Raw genomic sequence first — 18,766 nt, forward strand, 5'->3', positions numbered from 1 at the left:
AAACTACACTAAAACAACGATCGATATTATGGTGCCCAAGGTTAATAGATACTCTAAAAAATATTTATTTTTTAAATTTTTTTTTTTTTGGCTAAAGTCTGAATAGATGCCCCCCCCCACTCACGGGCACTCATTTTTGCAACTGAGTGACCCAGGGGTCATCTATTTAGACTTTAGCCGAAAGTATGGAGTGCTATTTTCGGTCGCATTGGACAGGATATCACAGTTTCTAACCGCAATTTAAACAATCCACACTTCTACCGCGGCGCGGCTTCTACCGGCACCGGCAGTCCGCATTATTTCCAGAGTTGGCTAAGAATTCGGTTCAGAACTTGATTCATCTGTAAAAAAACTTTCAATTGTAGCGATAAGGATGGACAAGGATATAGCAAGACAGGGAGAGATGGCGAGATCGGGTGGGCGAGACAGGAATACTTGTTGCATTACTTCTATTTAAAAAGTACTTCTTCTTCTTCTGTGGAGTAAAACTTCTTTCTTTTTGCTATATTAAAACAAAAACTATTAATTAGATTTTTTTTTCGTCCTCCGCGAGCAAGCTCCAACACGATACATAAATATAGCAGACTCTACTGTACAAAACAAAAACCCCCGCGATCGTTCGATCTCTCATTCTAGCAGATGCTTTTTCTTCTCTCTTGTTATCAATGCAGCTCTCTCTCTCTCTCTCTCTCTCCTCCCTACTCTCTGGGTTGAATGCAATGATCTTGCTGTTTTCTTTTTTTTCATGCTATTTTTCGTTCATGAATTCGGATATGTCAAAATTTAGGACGAGCGATCCAGTGGCTGATATGATTTGTGGCGTTGGTCTTCACACGCCAGGAACGGGTCTCAAATCCCGCCGGAGCATCTCTCTCACTGTAAGCGCAGAACTGTGGATAAAATCTCAAGTCAAGGATGATAGAAATAGGTAGGCCAGCAGGAAGACATGTCCAGGATGTAGTTTCAACAAATAAGAAAAGAGTTAAATAAAAGACTTCACAAGAATGGTTGTTGATTTGCTTGTTTCGTTATTTTTTCTCTCGATAAACAATATACAAATGTACGTTTGGGGGACATTATTGCGAATTTGATGATTTTCTCTTGTTGGTTAATGGAAACACCGGAGAGGATTCGAACTTCTTCCTTCCTACTAACAAACTTTTCGTACGTGTACGAACTTACGTATAGCACTAACAAACTCAATTTAAACTCATGCATGCGCTTTAAACAATAAGATAATGTTTGTCGCGTCCATCTAGACAGGCACATCCGCTGGAGCGAATGTACACCGGCACTCTGAGCACTAGGCACATTCCCTTTTCGGGTTCTTCACAAAAGTGCTTAGTGCAGTCGCTGATCCGCCGCTGCCATCTTGGCATCTTGAAGTGCGCCTAGTAGTGCACGGTGGTTTCTAAGAATGTTGGGAACGACGCTCTGTAAACTAACTTCTACACGATAATGCTTATTAAATTCATTAGTGGTAACAATCGTACAGCAACACAGTAGTTACCGTTTTCGAACTGTTTGTAAAGAGATGTTGTTAAAAAGATATCCGAACGGCGTCAGAGATGTGTAACAACGATATCCTCTTCCAGCTCATCCTTTTCGTCATCATCCTCGATAGCTTTCCGGTCTGCGTCCGTTTGCTGTTGTTTGGGAATTTCTTCCAGCTGCTTCAACCGTTTCTCCTGCAAGCGATTCAAAGGTTGAAGAGCCTGCACCATGTTGCGATTGCTCTCGCCCAGCTTTACTTACCTTCTTCAGCTGACGTATCTCCACGATCGTATACCCAACCATACCGCAGACCAAAACACCGAACAGCAGGTACAGCTTCATGCGTGCGCACAGATTCGTCGAGTAGGCGTACGCCACGACGAATCCGACCGACTCCCATAGACGATAGTTTGAAAAGGCAGCCTCCTTATTGCGCCGGAACAAGGCACCGTAAAGACCTGATGTGCGTAGAGGTGAGAACATTGTAAGTCAGTCGCTCCATGCTATGCTTAGGATCGTTCAAAGCTGATGTTACCATTAATTTGTGTCTGCCAAACAGCATCTCCAATACCCCATAGGCCGGAAAGGATGAAGAATACTATCTGATGATCTGGATGCGGTCGCCAGTATAGGAGATAGATAATGCATCCTCCGTGAACAATTGCTCCTAGAAGTTCAAAACGGGTTGAGAATTATTCTAACAGACTGTAGCATAGTGCAGACGCCAAGCTACTAACCTAGAATAATGATAACAACACGCCCAATGTACTTCATAGCAGAACCAAAGATGATGGAGCATATCGCATTGACCACGCCGAAACAGATCATCACATAGCCGATCTGATGGATACCGAGCGCGCAGGATACATAGGCCTGGGTAAAGTCGGCACCAATAAACGCTTGCTCCATACCGATAAACACGGTAATCAGAATGAGCAGCTGCTGGTTAGCCTTTTTCAGCTGCTTGAACGTGGCCGACAGCAGTTGCATGCCAGATATCTCCGTTGCCGAGATAGAACCGCGCCTTCGCTCACCATACCTGAGAACCAACAAAACAACAGGGTTAATCTGCAGACTTTATGCAGTCCATCGCATAACTTACCTGGACAGCGGGTCCAGGAACACGGCCACGATAATAACAGCGGCAATAATGCAGGACAAGTAGATGGCAGAGATTTCAAAAATTTCCGAATCTGGAGGCCGTTGCAGATTGGCGTTGTCGGACGTTTCGACGACACAGAAGTTGGCACCGCAGCTATCAAGGTTTGGATCACTATGGCCGCTCGTACCATTATCGCTGCCATCGATAGTCGCTGCAGCACCGTGCGCTCCACTGGACAACACTGGAACGCACAACATCAACTCGTTAACCGGAGACTGCACTGCGCAAGGGCTAGCCAGTACGACCGTTACTTACCCAGGCTGGAAATCAGATTGCCCCACAGCTCAGCCGTTTGCCATGCGAGGAAGAAGAACCCGAAGAACCGCACAATGATGGCTTCGACCGACTGATCCGTCAGCTTGGCGTACACCTGTCCCAGTTGCGTCAGGTACGTTGCCTTACTGGCCCACATCGGAGCGGCTCCCAAACCGAGCAGTATGCCGGCTGGTATAAGCGTGTAGAACTTTGGATAGAACTGCGAGGCAATGTACGGTGCGTAGCAGAGCATGCTGACGCACAGTGTCCATTTCACCGTGAGCTTGCGAATCACGAGCGTCGGCAGGAATATGCAGGACACAACTAATGCCGCATAGATCGCACTCAGTGACACCGTACCCAAACCTTCTTTGGCGTTGATCGACGATTGCAGGTTTGCCGTTCCCTAAGCAAGGAAAGAGGTTATCAAGGTTACCAAGTGATGCATCTAAGATCTTTGGACATCATCGTGAACAGGATGGGTCCTCAGATATATGATTTGGTTTACTGGACAGATCTATCCATATATCCTGCGAGATAATGCTTGCTACTAGGGAGGGACAAGAAGCTCTAACCAAGATTCACACCATACCTGGAAGGCGGTAAACTGCACCATAAACGCCACAGACACCGTTATGATGTTTTTCAAGATTCGCCATTTTTCTCCTCTCCGCAGCTTAACCTTCTCACGCAACGAGGCCGAATCGGCACCGTTATGCTGTAAAACAGTACAACGAGCAGCGTTATTAGTCGTCTTCATACTTTAGCTGAATCCTGCCGATGGTTACCTTGTCGGTGTCCACACCTCCACCGTGCATGGTTATGCGTTTCCTTTAGAGCAGCAGCTTGTTTGCCCTGAAATCGAAACCCAAGCGCTGATTAGTGGAAATTATCCCATGTGCCCGATCTGCGTCATCGTGTAGGGGCGTAGACGTTGCCATGATGGAGGCTGACACATGCCAGCCCGTTTTCTAAACTTTCAAACGTCAGCACCGACACCGATCAGTCAAACGGTCAGAGCAGCGAGCGAACTTCCGGTACGTGGCAGGCAGGCAGTAAGATGTGTGTGCCTGCTAATCGAGCAAAATCGAGTAACGGCTAAATAAACACGCTGACAACTGATTGGGCGTATGACATTGGATTGTGCGATTTTGCCTCTTTTTTTTTTCGCTGTTGTCTACCGTTCTGTAATCATACCCAGATGGGCCGGAAAAGAAAAGGCGCAACAATTGTTTGTAGGTTAGGAGCATACTGCGAGGCAGATGTGCATGCACACATAATGTGTAGATATTGCAATTCAGGCGATATCCTTCTACCGCGCATTATTGCCCTCCATTTGCAAATGGTACGGATGGCACCTCAATTGCTACGAAGCATCATGGTGGTAGTAATGGTACAAATTGCATCAATTACTTGCGTTCAATGGCATTGTGTCGGATGGTGAAATTACTGTTGAAAAGAAGAGGCACATCTGACAGTACTACGTACGTTATCATAGGCCAGAAGCTGGAAGAATTTTGGTCTAATATGCCCAACTATACCAGACTCTGAAAGGTTCTCACTACTCAGTAGAATATAAGGTGTAGAGTCCAGAGTTTAGAGAATCTTCAAGGTCTAAAGGAAAATTCCAACAACTGGACAAGTGGCCGAATCCTCATAATATCTCAGGTCACAGAGTTCTCAAAACTGTCGCCGGAGAAAGACTCAACCTATCACCGCCATAACGTTGGTGCGAAGTGATTCAAAATCCCAGCGCTCACAGTACGCCCCGGGTCTATCAACCGCTCTCCCATTAGCGGTTGGCAGATGTCGAGCTGCACCGCCGACGAGGTGGCACATTCGCACACCGCAATCCGATTGTAGCATTGACAATGAAACAAAGTTGACAAAAGACATAATAATTTTCCCTCATTTTGCCGCGACATGAGAGCTTTTCCACCGCATATACATATCATTGTTTGGTGGGTTAAGGCACCTCCACCTGTACCTCACCCCGCCAGATCGCCGACACGGGGGAGGGTCTCGGTGGAGTTGTGCGCGTTTGCGAAGATGCGAAGATGATGCTGATGTAAGATAAATCGGTAGGCATACGGTATGGTGAACAGGTGGAGCAGGTGATGGGGAGGAGATGTTCTAACGTCGGACGAAAAGGGTAGGTGTATGTGTAATTAGCATTTCCGGAAGCCTAACCACGTGGCAGCGCTCCATGCAGACGACGCGTTGCGAGGGTGCGAGCGTGGCAGGGTAGAATTTAGGGTCGTTTGTGTGTTGCATGTGCCATCCAAACATGGTGGGAAATGTTGGAAGAATACTGACACTGGATGGTACGGGACGGAGACGCATACAATGAAAAAAAAAAAATGGTAGCATCATTCGAAGACTGCATGCATCTGATTCACTGCCAATATATTAATTGCTGCAGCAATGTCCGAACTAAAAGAACTAGGTTCAAACCGGTAGGGTGTTACCGGTGGTGAAGTCAAACCCTGATAAGTTATGCAAACTTTTAGACAAACTCTACTACGGCCATCAGGTTAAAGTACAAGTCTTGGGAGATAGAAGTTCTGTTATAGAATACATTAGTATATCTGATTGCTCTTTCACCAGAGACTCGACGATGCCGGCTTTGTTCTAGGGGACCTCACGCAAAAAAGCCAACTGATATACAGCTGAACGTAAAGTGGTCTACTTTGTAGTGGTACCTTAGGTCCGGTATGGGACACGAACGAGTGAGATAAGATTCTACAGTCTACAGCAGGTGCTCGGACAGCTTCCCAAATGTGGACGCAGACGTAGGGACAAATTCTAAAGTACGACCTGAGCAATACACTTTCTCCCTCTCACTCTCTCGCTCTATTTCTCTCTTTGTATCTCTCTCTCTCTCTCTATCTATCTCAGTCTCGATGAGTTCTCTACTCCACTTGGTCGTGGGTTTAGTGCCACAAATTCCAGAGCATCCATTTAAAAACAAGTACGCTATGTCACTCTGTAATAGCAGTAGCTTGGCTACCTCATTTTAGTAGCAGAAGTTTTCTTTACATCTTCCCCCTTTGTTTGGGTTGCTTCTGTTTATTGCTCGTTCTGTTGAGTTCGCCAAAGTAAACAAAAATTGAGGAATCGTCTTGTTTATTGCGCTTGAACTTCAAGCTCTACCAACATCAAGTGAGTTGCAGTTTTGAAAGGTTCTATTCAACGTTTTTTCTCTATAACTCTTACTAATACGTACAAGAAGCAAGCCCCCCTAGTATTCATCTAAACTACTCAAAATCTAGTAGTATCCAAAAAGGTCCCAATTGTTAGACCACTTGTATGGACATCAGAAACTCTCGAGTATTCCTAAATCTCGCGGCACGAACATCACACCTTGAACCGCACATCAACCAACCAGCGCTCAGGTTTCGGAGCTACCTGGTACGGTTTGGACACGCGTTGATAAGATTATCTTGTTTATCTAGCAGAAGAACCTTTCAAAAAAGAGGATAGAAGCGTTGGAAGTGGCACTCCCGGCTACCAAACATTATCTTTCTTAACCCAGGTCAGTTCGATAATGATAGGGGCTCTAACCCGTTCGTTTAGACCACCAAAAAAAAGCCGATGCCAATGTGGAGTCGGAAACGCGTTGCGAGTCCCCGGCAAATCCCGCAAGGACAACCAACACACCCAAAAGACATTGACCGTGTGCAAACTCTGATTGGGCGCCGGGGTTCGTTCGTGTGAGTGTGTGTTTTTTTTTTTTTGTTGCAGAATTAGGTGAAGGTTGCCCGGCGAACTTGCAATCGCGTACAATAGCATAACACAAACAGCATATTAAAATTCACCACCAGTGTCTTCTTGAGCAGTGTTAAACCGTGCACCCTCCGCACATGACTTATTATTCTTGCGCGGATTCGCACAAACCGCGTGCGCGCATGCGATTCCAGCTGTAACTGGAGCTGCTTGTTGCTGCGTAGACCAGGGGGACCAGAGTCGCCGATCGTGGTGATCACCACTTGATGGCACGAGCGCCATCATTTCGTATTCCAGCCAGCTCTTCGGCGGACCTGGCACAAACTACAGCCAGCTGGTGGTGGCGCTAGGTAGATGTGTTTCGTTGGCCTTGGTAAATCCTTGACAATGGAGCGCACGAACTCCCAGGTTGCACAGAGACATTGTAGACGCGACAAATCACGTGCAAAATATGGGCATTAGTATAGGATTAGGAACGATTATCTAGGTTTAGTGCTGGATTGTCTCAAGTGTACATCAATAAATCTGATAGATTTCTACTGATGTACTTCACACTGGCACCAACATCGTGAAGAAGTTTTGTTTATTGCTAGCATTGCATGCTCTTGAATATCTTAAGTCAAGGAATATCCTAGAGTAAGTCAAGGATGTTAATGTGGACATTTCACGATCTCTTGAGGTTATTGAGCAAGAGAAGAGGGAGATGCGCATATTAGGCAAAGACTCGTGTGGAGCAGCTGTACTCCTATAGCTTGAAACCTTTCACCGTACACTGGGACACTGACTGGTCGGTTGATAAAGGACGGGTTTGATTGCAAGACTAATCAGCGGGCCTGTTGAAGCTGCGGCGAAAGCTGTTCTTCCCACAAGTTCGCCTCTATCACAGGCTCTCAGGCCTGATTTTCCGGAACCCACCGTCTATCACACACAATCAATAGTACTCAAACACAATATACACACACACACACTCACACACGAGCGGGAACACCTGTGGACGCTGTAAAGTGGAAGTAGCCGAGTAACTTACAAAGTGTCACGACCTGTGACTGTGCACCGGGCCCACCGGGATATCGTTGCGAACGGGTGCGAACAGCTTGAAGCCTACGGTAAGCGAAACCGTCAACACCGGTGTGCTCATTCAACACAAATCGCACACTGGACACTGGCTACACGGGAATCGAAACAAGCGAGAAAATCCCAACAGTCCAACCGGGCACCGCAGGGATTGCAAGTCTTTCTCAGGTGACTTCGCGCGAGCGACTAAACTGCATTCGAGAGCCCATCGTCCCAGCTCGGGGAGTCGAGCCCCGGTTTGGTGGCGATGATAGACCGACCCAAAGCGGTGCTTCGCTACGCTCAGCGCTGGCGGGGCCATTTTTCATCCCCAGCGCAAGCCTCCCCACCCTCCATGCCCGTCCGCCGTACCACTACGTAGCGTATGATCGGGCGTGCGCGGACGGTTCGGCCCGTGCCACTCACCGGAGATGACGACGACAACGACGACGACGTCCGGAGACGTCCGGGGTTGAGTTGTTTATTGGTACTACCGTTTGCTCTTTTTTGTTGCTGTTGTTGCTTCTTCGCCCGCTCACTAGCACCCGCGCACATCTTAAACCGCTCGTAACCCACCGTTCGACACGCGTTCGGGCTGTTGTGTAGATAGCGGTGCAGCCTGATTCTGGTCACTTGTAGCAAGCCCGAGTCACTCTCGGGGATAGCCATAAATATGGCTTTACTTAGAATTTGGCTAAGCAATCGGTAAATACTCCGACACCGTGAGGCAAGCGCACAGGCAAGCCTTGAATGGTAAGCCACCGTACCATGTGATTTTTGTCAGTTGACCTTTACGTCACGCAGGCTCACGCGGTTTGTGCTACTTCTGGCACAGAACTGCCACACAGTCCGGAAACGTCCTTGAACTGTCAGGATTCACCCATCACGCAAGGTTATTGGACAACCATAGTCACCCACAATGGTGTATGGAGATGACAATTTTGAGGAATCAATGTTCTACTAACTGTTATGATAATCAATTCTGATTTTAACCCAGTAAAGGCAATAATCGATTAATGATAGTTTTCTAATGGCTTACAATTATTGAGCTGGGAGGAAAAGATATTCACCCTTGGCACGGACTTCAGTCGCTGAGGTTCGATCGCTGTGAGAACTCAATTACCTTTTAGACACCAGTCAGGGAGGCGGTCCAGTGGTCGAGAGGACAACTTCGCCCATCTTTACATGGTAGGACCGGGGTTCGAATCTCATCCAGAGATCGCCTCCCCGAACGGCAAAGCTGACTACTTAGCTACTACGGGTACAATTAAGTCACGATGGCAGGTCGTGACATCTCGAGATTTTGTAGTGCCAAGGAAGAAGAAGAAGAATCTCTTCAAGAATTTTCAAATTCGTGGAGAATGTATCCTACCAACGAGAGCGCACCCCAGCGCTTGAATCTCGTTGACCCCAAAGTCCGTACTGATGGCGATTAACACAAAATGACATTTTATATGTGTTATTTTACATATGTTATGAGGTTAGTGAAGCACCTTCCAGCGTTTTTAATGAGTCATTAATATACTTCTATCGACATAGACCTGATAGAAAGCTTAAGCCAACATAATTGTAACGCACTCGACGTAGAGTACTCAAGAATGGGATTTCTGCTTTATTTTCTGCTGAAGTGTTTCTGCCAAAGTTCCTCGCAATACTTTCACAGTAGGCTCTCTAGACCGAACCCCAATTTCCTTCAACTTTTAAGTCCAGTTCGTTGCATTTTTCTCCCGATTTTTCGGCGACGGTTGTACATTAGTTCACCGCCCACTGTGCTATATCACTACAACTCGTACCCAACTCGGAAACCGGTGCAGAGTTGTTCCAACAAACTCGGAGCAGATTGTGCTGGTGAATACTGGTGATTCCTCGCGGATTTCCTCGCGCGGAGTGAGTGCAAGCAACGTGTCTTCGGGCGTCGTGAGCATCGTCGCTCGGAGTTATCAGTGTCGCTTGGGGAGAAGGAGATGCTACCAGCTATCACATACCCACAGCATAAGTGTTAAAAAGGCGCGAGTTCACGTTGCCAACCATTATTAGTGTTGGAGTGAGGCACCCTGGCAGTGGTAAATCCCTGCTGCACGAGGCTACCGAAGAAAGCTTCTAAGCATGACCGAGTTCAGATCGCAGTTTGCGAAGCTAAGCCATCGGCACCAGAGCAGTTGCAGTTGGTCCGTTATCATTGGCGTGTAGGCAAACAAGTAGCAAGGGTAGTTGTCACTGTAACGCTTCGTAAACTGTGGCAAACAAGATACAAGATGCTCCCGGGTTGGGCAGATAGTTTGATGGGATGATGAGCACCTAGAGGCAGCATCGCACTGTATATGGATTAGTCATAGATCGCGGCAGTTCCGTGCTATAATGGTATATTTCTATTTTTAGGTCTTCCAAAGGTAATTCTAAGGCGGGCTCTCAACCTCCAACAGGATATTCGAAAGGGTTTGTATGAACATAATAGCTCTAGCTGGAAGAATTGAAGAAATAAAGCAGTATTGGATGCACATCTTCACTAGACTTTAGGACTGTCTCCAAATTTTCCACACGAGCCAATTCTTCTTTTTAACCCTATTATAAGGTGCTATTTTCTAATCATACCAGCCAAAAGCCACCCCCCACCCCAACATCCCCCACCCGCCTAGACCAAACCGTTGACGATCGTGTGACAAGCATTGCGTTAGCATTTTTCCATCCATTGCATCTAACAGTGCCGAACGTGAGGAGTTTCCGGGTGTAGGGTGGGTGCGCTCAGCACCAGGCACGAAGGTTGAACTTGATTTCCCGCCATTGTAGTTTTTCTTGACATCAGCTAAATGACAATTACATGCTGTATTATCTAACATTAGCGGCATATATCTACACACCGCACCTCATCACACAGGTCTCAAACAGCATTGGGAGCGTGTGTGTGTGTGTGTGTGTGTGTGTGTGTGTGAAGGAAAGGGGAAACAAATGGCGATGTACGCAAGCTACCGGCCCATCATTATCGTTTGTCGGGTGTAGCATTTAAAATATTAACATTAAACTCATTACGTCACTGAAGAAATGTGATGGAGCTTATCATGCGGCAAAAAGCTTTCCGGTTGTGCTTTCATACTGCAAGGCTAGCGCCCTCTACCGGGTGGTTATGCTTGTTTGAAAAGCGACCGAGTACTCGGAAAGTACGATGCAGAAGCGGAAAATGAGTGAAGAAGCGTGGGAAGAAAAAATTGAAGAGAACTGAAAGTATCGAGCTAATATCAGTAATGCTTCTTTGGCTCTACAAACTCAAGGAGTGTTGATCTACCATTATTGCCTTCTTTGTCTTTATTTTTTGTATGTTTTTTTTAACATTAATAAGTCCACCATGAAGGCCCAGCGGTAGATGTTGCACCGGTCCTTACACGGCAGGATCGAGGATCAAATCTCAGCTGAGCCGTTTGCCCGTAGTGAGGACTGACTCTCTAACTATGCAGTATCAATAAGTTTAGTAAATCAGAAAAAAACCTTAAGAGGTCGTTAGGTCAAGAAAGAAGAAGACCACCACGCAGTTTAAAAAAATGCCTAAAACTCTAACCTCAAGCTAGAAAAACATCCTCGAATCCCAAGATAGATAAAGATATTGAATAGCTTATAAAGAGGAAGGAACGAAATTAAGCAAAGGAGGACCTAAATGATGGTCAGTCCTGTGAACGGAGCGGACTGGACGAGATTCGATATCAGTTACTACCACGTCCAACACCAATGACACAGCCACCTCGACCATTGGGTACTTCAAAGTAAACATTTCTGAGCAAAATTTAAATAAAGTTAAAGCTATTGCCTCAGCAGCAAGGAATAAAGTTTATTTGAGAGCGAACCCCAAAATATTATTTTTCCCGTTTTTACTTCCTGTCCGGAGCATTATTAAAAAACAACACCGAGGGTGACCGGCTTGGATAGCCAAAATATACAAACAACCACAGGCGAGATTGTACACATCATCAAACCACCGTCTGGTAATGATGGAGGAGTTACTGGGGACACAGACTCACAACCAATACATTAAACGATGCCCTAGATGTTTTTTTGGATCAATTCCATCTGAGCTGAGGAGAGTCTGATAACTTAATACTACCAAAAACCCTGGGTGTTGGTTGTTGGTATGCAATTGCTGGATCCTTTGATAAAATCTGGACTGAAATGATAATTGAAATCTGTCTTTGGATTATTCCAAATATCCCGGGGGTTGGGATTTGAACAAGGTTCCTTCGTGTTAGCGACTGATGCCACTACCATTACTCCATCAGGCCTCCTCACATACGCATCTGCTAATAGCAAAGCATATTCCAATAGACAAACACGTGGACTTACAGGCAATTTGTATCTCTTATAATGTACGACTTTAGCAAACAATTTATATGCTGTAAATTTCAGAAGATAGCATGGAAAATGCCACAAATGCACAGAAATCAATTCTTGAGCTTTCTGCACAAGGTATTCATTACCCACCAACATGTGTGTGTGTGTGCGGGCGTGAAGTGCGGAAGCGTTTGAAGTTGAACGCTGTAAGTAGCTTTTACATCGATGGCATGCCGTTGGCAAACCATCAACAGTGGATTAGATTTTGCACCTCATTACCACACAGCAAGGGGCACTGCTATCACAGCTAGGTCCTCGGAAAAATGCTCCAACTTCCAGCTTCTTTTTTCTACCGCATATACGCTTTCCCTTACGGAATGATAGCTTTCGGACGGAAAGCTTTAATGTAGCGGACATTTTTCGAATGAAATTTTCGTAGTATTTAATACAACTAAATAGTCTTGCTTTCATCTAACCTTTTCTTCTTCCTGACATGGGTGACATGTGGTGACGAAGTGGTACGCAGGAGATAAATTATTCGCCTACCAATCAACACAATTTTTTTTGTCGCCCACTTTAATCTCCCCACTGCCATATCATTATTTGCGCTTTGCTTGATTCCATGTTCTCCCGACTGTATGTGTGGCGCATTAGGCCACCGGGAAGGAGGTAAGTTGTGCGAACATGCCGAAATATATGTATATTCGATCAAGGAAAGCACAGAAAACAATGGCTAGCATACGGCCGTGCGGTTGTAACCGTCTAACAAGGTCATTAACAATCCGGGTTGAGAATAAATGGCTTGTTACAATCAGTACCGTCTAGGGGGTGAGCGTAGGAAAACCCCCGGTGGATTAAAGGTGTGAAAAATAGTAAGTTAAGGCATTTGCATTTTCTACGCTTTTACATCAAGAAAAACAGCTTTATTATTAAAAAGTGTTTTGATTGTATATATAAAAAAAACGAGGTAATATAAATGTGGATCAGTAGTTTAAAGCTTTAAAACAATCAAAAAAACAGATTGAATTGAAAATTTACATTGACTAATATTTCCCGCACAAATGGAGACGCATGGTGCTCCGTACAATAAAAAGGAAAATTTAAATGTGTGTGTGTGTTAGTATAATGATTTCTGCTTACTGCAGGCAACTAAAATAATAATAAAACAGCTGTTAAGATGTTAAGCTTATAGCAATGATCATACAGTGAATAATTTAATTTAAATTAAATAATATGTTAAAGGAAAACAATCACACAGGAACACACAGGAAATTTGGAAAAATCGTCTAAAATAAAACTTTTTTCTCTACAATTAAAAAAAACCGTAAATTAGCCAATACTCAAACAGCTTAATATAAAAAAAACTGTAAACTGAAAAGCAGTAAACTAGTCAACGCGAGCCTTGCAACCTTGCGCTGATTAAACACCATGGAGACGCATGGTGTCTCGTTCCCGGCGCGGGATGAAGAATCATCTATTAATTTTATGTTGGTGATATCGGGGAGACAATGATGCCGGTACGCGGACGATTGCGGTTTACAACAAATTAAAACTTATTTATTACATTACACTTATTACACTTATTACACACGCGCACACACACACGCTAAAACTTCGCTCGTCTAACGCGTCCTGTCTCGGCAGCGGCTGGATCAAGAAAGAGGCCGATCGGTCCCGAAGCCCGAACACGAAGGATGAACCGCATGGCACGTTGATCGCTGTCATCCGTTGACAGGACCGAGTAACGGCGTTACGGTCCGGGCCTCCGCTGCTTGGTCGAGTATACACTCAACACCTCCCCCTTTTAATTCAGCCGATACGCGCTGAACCTACGAGGCAGTCTTCTAGTCCTAGAAGATCGTCGTGGTAGCTGTGTCTGCTGGGTGTTGCTGCTGCCACTAGACGAAGCCGCTCGTTGTACCTCCGGTTGCACGGATGATGCTGGCGATGATGCCGGTGCTCGCTGAACCCCTGTCAGCGCCGGTGCTGCTGAAGATGAGGCTGGCTCCGTCGGCAGCGAAGCGGACGGCGACTGCTGACGAGACGTCAAACTCATCTCATCTAAAAGTAAACTAAGGGGAAATTGGTGCTGATCCATCTCGTTCCGTTCTGATGAGCTAGCGACACGGCGGCGGAGCTGATTCACATGACGCCGAAGTCTTCTCTGGTCGTGCGACACAACCTCGTACATGACGTTGCCAATTCTGCGAGCAATCCTCCCTGCTATCCAATTCCAAGAGTTTGCCCGATACACCTTGGCATACACTAAATCACCAGGCTGGTATTCACGAAAGTCATCCTTCGCTGTAGACTCCGATGCTGCAGGAGGGCGCAATAGATGATGAATTGTCCTGGTCGTTCTTCCAAACATCACTTCGGCTGGTGTGCGCTGGTCCAAAGCAGGATTTGGTGTTGAGCGATACGTGAGAAGAAACAAGTCCAGGGCCTCTTCAAGGGACACGTTCCTCGCCCGTATTTTCTTCAGTGATCGCTTGAAGGTATCCACAAATCGCTCTGCCTGGCCGTTGGACTGTGGATGAAAAGGCGGTGTGCGAACATGGTCGATGCCGTTACACTCACAGAACTCCTTGAAGACCTCGCTGGAGAACTGGGTACCGTTGTCGCTGACCAATGTAACTGGCGGTCCAAATCTGGCAAATATTCCTCGCAAAATAGATATTGTAGCGAATGAGGTAATACTTGCAGTTTTAATGATTTCCGGCCACTTGGAGTAGGCATCTACCGCAATCAGGAAATAGGCTCCCTCCACAGGTCCAGCGTAATCGATGTGTACGCGGTGCCAAGGCCCAGGTGGCTTCGGCCAACATGATGGTATCTGGGATGGTGGTGATTTCGCCGCAGCCTGGCATGCTTCGCATGAAGCAACTCGATCGGCGATGTCGCTGTCCAATGATGGCCAATACACGAAACTGCGTGCAATCGCCTTCATTCGCTGGATGCCCGGATGCCCTTGATGAAGCTGTCTAAGGCATCTCTGCTGCAAAGCTGCGGGAATCACAATCCTCTCTCCGAAGAGGATACAGTCGCCAACGGTCGTCAGTGCTTCCCTTCTGTTGTGGAATTGGGCCAATTCCGCACCATAACTGACCTTACCTGGCCAACCCGATTGGACGTAGCGGTACACTTCGCGCAGTAGAGGGTCCTTTTTCGTAGCTGCTGCAACCTCTTCAAAATGAATCGGAAAGACTTTTAGCGAATGTATGGCTACGTGATTTACAGCCTCCTCAAGCTCAATACTCGCGATCATGTACTCCTGCTCCGGTTTCGCGTGCTTGCTGATGAGCCGCGACAGCAGGTCTGCATTGCCGAATTTATCCGTGGGTATGTACTCGATTTCGAAGTCGTATAGCTGCAGCGCTAGAGCGAACCGCTGCAGCCGGTTGGCAGTATACACAGGAATTCCCTTTTTTGATCCAAAGATGCGCAGCAATGGCTTGTGGTCGGTTTGGAGGCGGAAATGCCTGCCATAAAGCATCTTGTGGAATCGGGTTACTGCAAAGATGATAGCCAGTCCTTCGCGGTCAATCTGGCTGTACCCCTCTTCTGCTTTCGTTAGAGCCCGTGACGCGTGCTGCACCACCTTTATTGATCCATCCGGAAACTTGTGGCTAATGGTGGCTCCGAGCCCAACCGATGAGGCGTCTGCGGCTACTATGATTTCAGCCGTAGGGTCATAATGTGTCAGAAGCAGATCAGACTTTAATATTTCCTTGAACTTTCTGAAGGCCTCTCCGCACTGCTTCGTCCATACAAACTGATTGCCATCTTTCAACAAGTTATCCAGGGGGTATCTCAAATTCCGCATATTAGGCACAAATTTTCCGTAGTAATTAATGGCACCCAAAAACGAGCGGACTTCATTCACATTTGATGGAGCTGGTAGGTTTACAATAGCATCAATTTTCTTTGGATTTGGTCTAAGGCCAGTACGATCAATTATGTGCCCGAGGTACTCTATCTGATGCGTCTTAAAAGCACACTTCTCAGCTTTGATAGTAAACCCAAATTCTTTAATACGCTGAAGCACCTTGTTGAGATTTTCATCGTGCTCTTCTTCAGTTCTTCCCCCGACAACAACGTCGTCCAGATAGCCAGAAGTGTAACACAATCCGGCGAGCATCGCATCCATTATCTGCTGGAACGCGGCTGACGCAACCTTTAATCCAGGAGGCAGACGATTGTAAAGGTAAAGACCTCGATGCGTGTTGATCGTTAAAAGGGGCCTGTAACGCTCTTCAATCTCAACTTGCAAAAATGCGTCTGACAAATCCACTTTGCTAAAAAATTTGCAATGGGCCAATCTTGCAAAAATATCATCGGGGAGCGGTAACGGATATTCATGCGGACGCAACGCATCGTTCAACCCCGTCGAATAATCGCCGCAGATTCGAATAGCTCCACTGCTTTTGCGTACGACGACTATTGGTGTCGCCCATTCCGAGTAATCAACAGGTGTGATCACATTCATCTGGACCAGGCGATCGAGCTCTTCCTCTACTGTAGCCTGCATTGCGTATGCAACCGGTCGCTTCGGGCGGAACACCGGACGGCAATTATCCTTAAGCTGCAGCTTGATCTGCGCTTTCGTGCAAAGCCCTGTGCCACGAAAAACTTCCGGAAAACGGCTCTGCAATTCCTTGGGAATCTGTGCGGTCGTCGAAACTTTGGCGCAAAACACATCCATTGGAACGGAGCTAAGAGCAAAAAGGTCAATCAAGTCTGCTCCCAGTAACAATAAATCGACTTGAGCCACACGGATGATCGCCGGCTTGGTAGCATTACAAATGGCAACCTCTGCTCTAAACTCGCCAAGTAGCTCCAGCCTCTCATTAGAGGCAGTCTTTGCGCAAACGGTAGGCTGCACCAATGACGGCTTCCCTACTTTCTCCCACGCTGAACGACCTATGACCGATATATCTGAACCCGTATCTAGCTGCAACCGGATGCCAACTCCATTGATGGAAACTTCCACAAACTTGCGACTAGCCCGTACGCTGCACACCGTGACGGTTTTAGCAAATCGCGTTGGGCGATAAAACTTTCGGCCAGCCCGATGCTTCTGCTTGCGGCAGCGTTCCTCCAGATGACCAACTTCACCGCATTCACGACACTTATGGTTAGTATGCGGACAATCCTTCACCCAATGCAAAGCTCCACAGAACCAACAAGGGTTACTTGGTTTTCCCGACCGGTCATCACGATGTATGGGACGCGAGCGCAATCCTTTGCCGCGAAACCCATGATGGCTACGGCGCGCGCCATTTTGAATTGCCAACACTCGCTCCTCTTTTTCTCCAATGATCATCGCATTTTGCTTCTCTAATGCCACCAGACGACTACACTCCGCCGATAATTGCTCGAGGGTGATTTCAGCATGTTCCTCGATACGCGAGAGCAGCTTTACCCGAAAATCTCTATCCGTGTCTTCTTTCAGCCCACATACAAAAATCAGACACTTGAGCTGTTCTTCACCCATGCGGTTCAGCTCAAAATCAACACATGCCCGATTGACTCGACATGCGTAGGCCAAAAAATCCTCAGCTTTCGTTTTGAGGATTTGCATGCATTTGTAGCGTTTAGTTAAAAGGGATTCTGCCTTGCCGAAAATGGCCTTCAATTTTTCCACGGTAGCCTCAAATGTTAAATCGCGGGGATTACGGGGTAAAATGTAATTCGCGTACCTCTCATGCTCCATTGATCCTAGCTTCCGCATAAGCATTCGTACCTTGGCCGCATCGTCAATCCTGGCTGCATCACTGACGAACAGATCCTCGTAGCGCGAGTACCACGCCTCGAACGTTAGACCGGCTTCAGCCTCGAAGCGGAATTCGGTGATGTTTCTCGCCAGCGAGTCCAGGATTTGCTCCGGATTGGCTGGAGCTGACCGATGCTGCTGCTGCGGTTGCGACGCGATTTCCGATACTAGTGGTTGCTGCTGTGATGCACTTGGCGGATGCACTACTGGTAGCTGCTGCTGCGATGCGTTTGTGGGCAGTGATGCTGGCGGCTGTTGCTCAATTTTTGTCATTAATTGGCGTAGAAGCTGCATTATTTGATACATTGTTGGCTCACCGTTTTGTGACACGCCTGGTAGCGATGGCGGGTGCTGCATCGAAGCGGCTGGAGCGAGCGATGGCGGATGAAGGCTTGTGGGCGCTGATGATAGCGATGGCGAAAAATGTACCGAGGACGCTTGAGATCCCTGCTGCTCGACCGCTGGAGCGTTTGGCGGGAGCGGTTGGCCGTATCCGGGTTGTAGTAACGCAGTACCCGGGGTTTCGAACTGCTGCGAGAGACGGCGCTGCTCTTCCTCCATCGATGAGTCCGTACGACGGCGTTTGCGTGAGGAAGGAATTGTTGCTCTGCGTGTGTATCACTTTTTTTTACCAAATTTCCTCGTCGCCACTTTTATGTTGGTGATATCGGGGAGACAATGATGCCGGTACGCGGACGATTGCGGTTTACAACAAATTAAAACTTATTTATTACATTACACTTATTACACTTATTACACACGCGCACACACACACGCTAAAACTTCGCTCGTCTAACGCGTCCTGTCTCGGCAGCGGCTGGATCAAGAAAGAGGCCGATCGGTCCCGAAGCCCGAACACGAAGGATGAACCGCATGGCACGTTGATCGCTGTCATCCGTTGACAGGACCGAGTAACGGCGTTACGGTCCGGGCCGCCGCTGCTTGGTCGAGTATACACTCAACAATTAAACACATCTCCAGTTATT

General features: G+C 46.9%; 2 protein-coding genes across 10 annotated transcripts; both read right to left on the minus strand.

The window, feature by feature from the left end:
* Nucleotides 1-1,008: 1,008 nt before the first annotated feature.
* LOC118506147 (UNC93-like protein) lies at nucleotides 1,009-7,910 on the minus strand. Of its 2 annotated transcripts, XR_004905488.1 has the most exons (10): nucleotides 7,665-7,910; nucleotides 3,700-3,766; nucleotides 3,504-3,629; nucleotides 2,912-3,317; nucleotides 2,597-2,837; nucleotides 2,232-2,533; nucleotides 2,030-2,161; nucleotides 1,756-1,952; nucleotides 1,511-1,688; nucleotides 1,009-1,448 (listed from the first exon to the last, which is right to left on the minus strand). XR_004905488.1 is itself a non-coding variant. In XM_036042905.1 (9 exons), the coding sequence occupies exons 2-9, from the start codon at nucleotides 3,727-3,729 to the stop codon at nucleotides 1,563-1,565; spliced, it is 1,560 nt and encodes a 519-aa protein (XP_035898798.1). In that variant the 5' UTR covers nucleotides 3,730-3,766; nucleotides 7,665-7,910; the 3' UTR covers nucleotides 1,009-1,562. The 2 variants fall into 2 exon arrangements, 1 of the variants encoding a protein (XP_035898798.1); XM_036042905.1 differs by having other exon boundaries at nucleotides 1,009-1,688.
* Nucleotides 7,911-13,533: 5,623 nt separating this feature from the next.
* On the minus strand, nucleotides 13,534-18,681 carry LOC118506018 (uncharacterized protein K02A2.6-like). 8 transcript variants are annotated; one of them, XM_036042629.1, is made up of 3 exons: nucleotides 17,707-18,679; nucleotides 14,709-15,517; nucleotides 13,534-14,534 (listed from the first exon to the last, which is right to left on the minus strand). In XM_036042629.1, exons 1-3 carry the CDS (start codon nucleotides 17,711-17,713, stop codon nucleotides 13,809-13,811), a joined length of 1,542 nt encoding a protein of 513 aa, XP_035898522.1. In that variant the 5' UTR covers nucleotides 17,714-18,679; the 3' UTR covers nucleotides 13,534-13,808. The 8 variants fall into 8 exon arrangements, with proteins under 8 accessions (XP_035898522.1, XP_035898512.1, XP_035898531.1 ...); XM_036042619.1 differs by having other exon boundaries at nucleotides 14,709-15,676; XM_036042638.1 differs by having other exon boundaries at nucleotides 14,709-15,187; nucleotides 17,707-18,678.
* Nucleotides 18,682-18,766: the final 85 nt, after the last annotated feature.

This window comes from Anopheles stephensi, chromosome X, assembly GCF_013141755.1.
Source record: "Anopheles stephensi strain Indian chromosome X, UCI_ANSTEP_V1.0, whole genome shotgun sequence".
Taxonomy (NCBI): domain Eukaryota; kingdom Metazoa; phylum Arthropoda; class Insecta; order Diptera; family Culicidae; genus Anopheles; species Anopheles stephensi.

Coding starts and splice junctions, on each gene's coding strand:
- LOC118506147 (XM_036042905.1), bottom strand. CDS start 3,729: ATGCACGGTGGAGGTGTGGACACCGACAAG. Junction 1,953..2,029: donor TTGGCAGACACAAATTAATG/GTAACATCAGCT, acceptor TACGCACATCAG/GTCTTTACGGTGCCTTGTTC. Junction 1,689..1,755: donor AGATACGTCAGCTGAAGAAG/GTAAGTAAAGCT, acceptor AATCGCTTGCAG/GAGAAACGGTTGAAGCAGCT.
- LOC118506018 (XM_036042609.1), bottom strand. CDS start 17,588: ATGCAAATCCTCAAAACGAAAGCTGAGGATTTTTTGGCCTACGCATGT. Junction 14,535..14,620: donor TACATTGGTCAGCGACAACG/GTACCCAGTTCT, acceptor TTTCATCCACAG/TCCAACGGCCAGGCAGAGCG.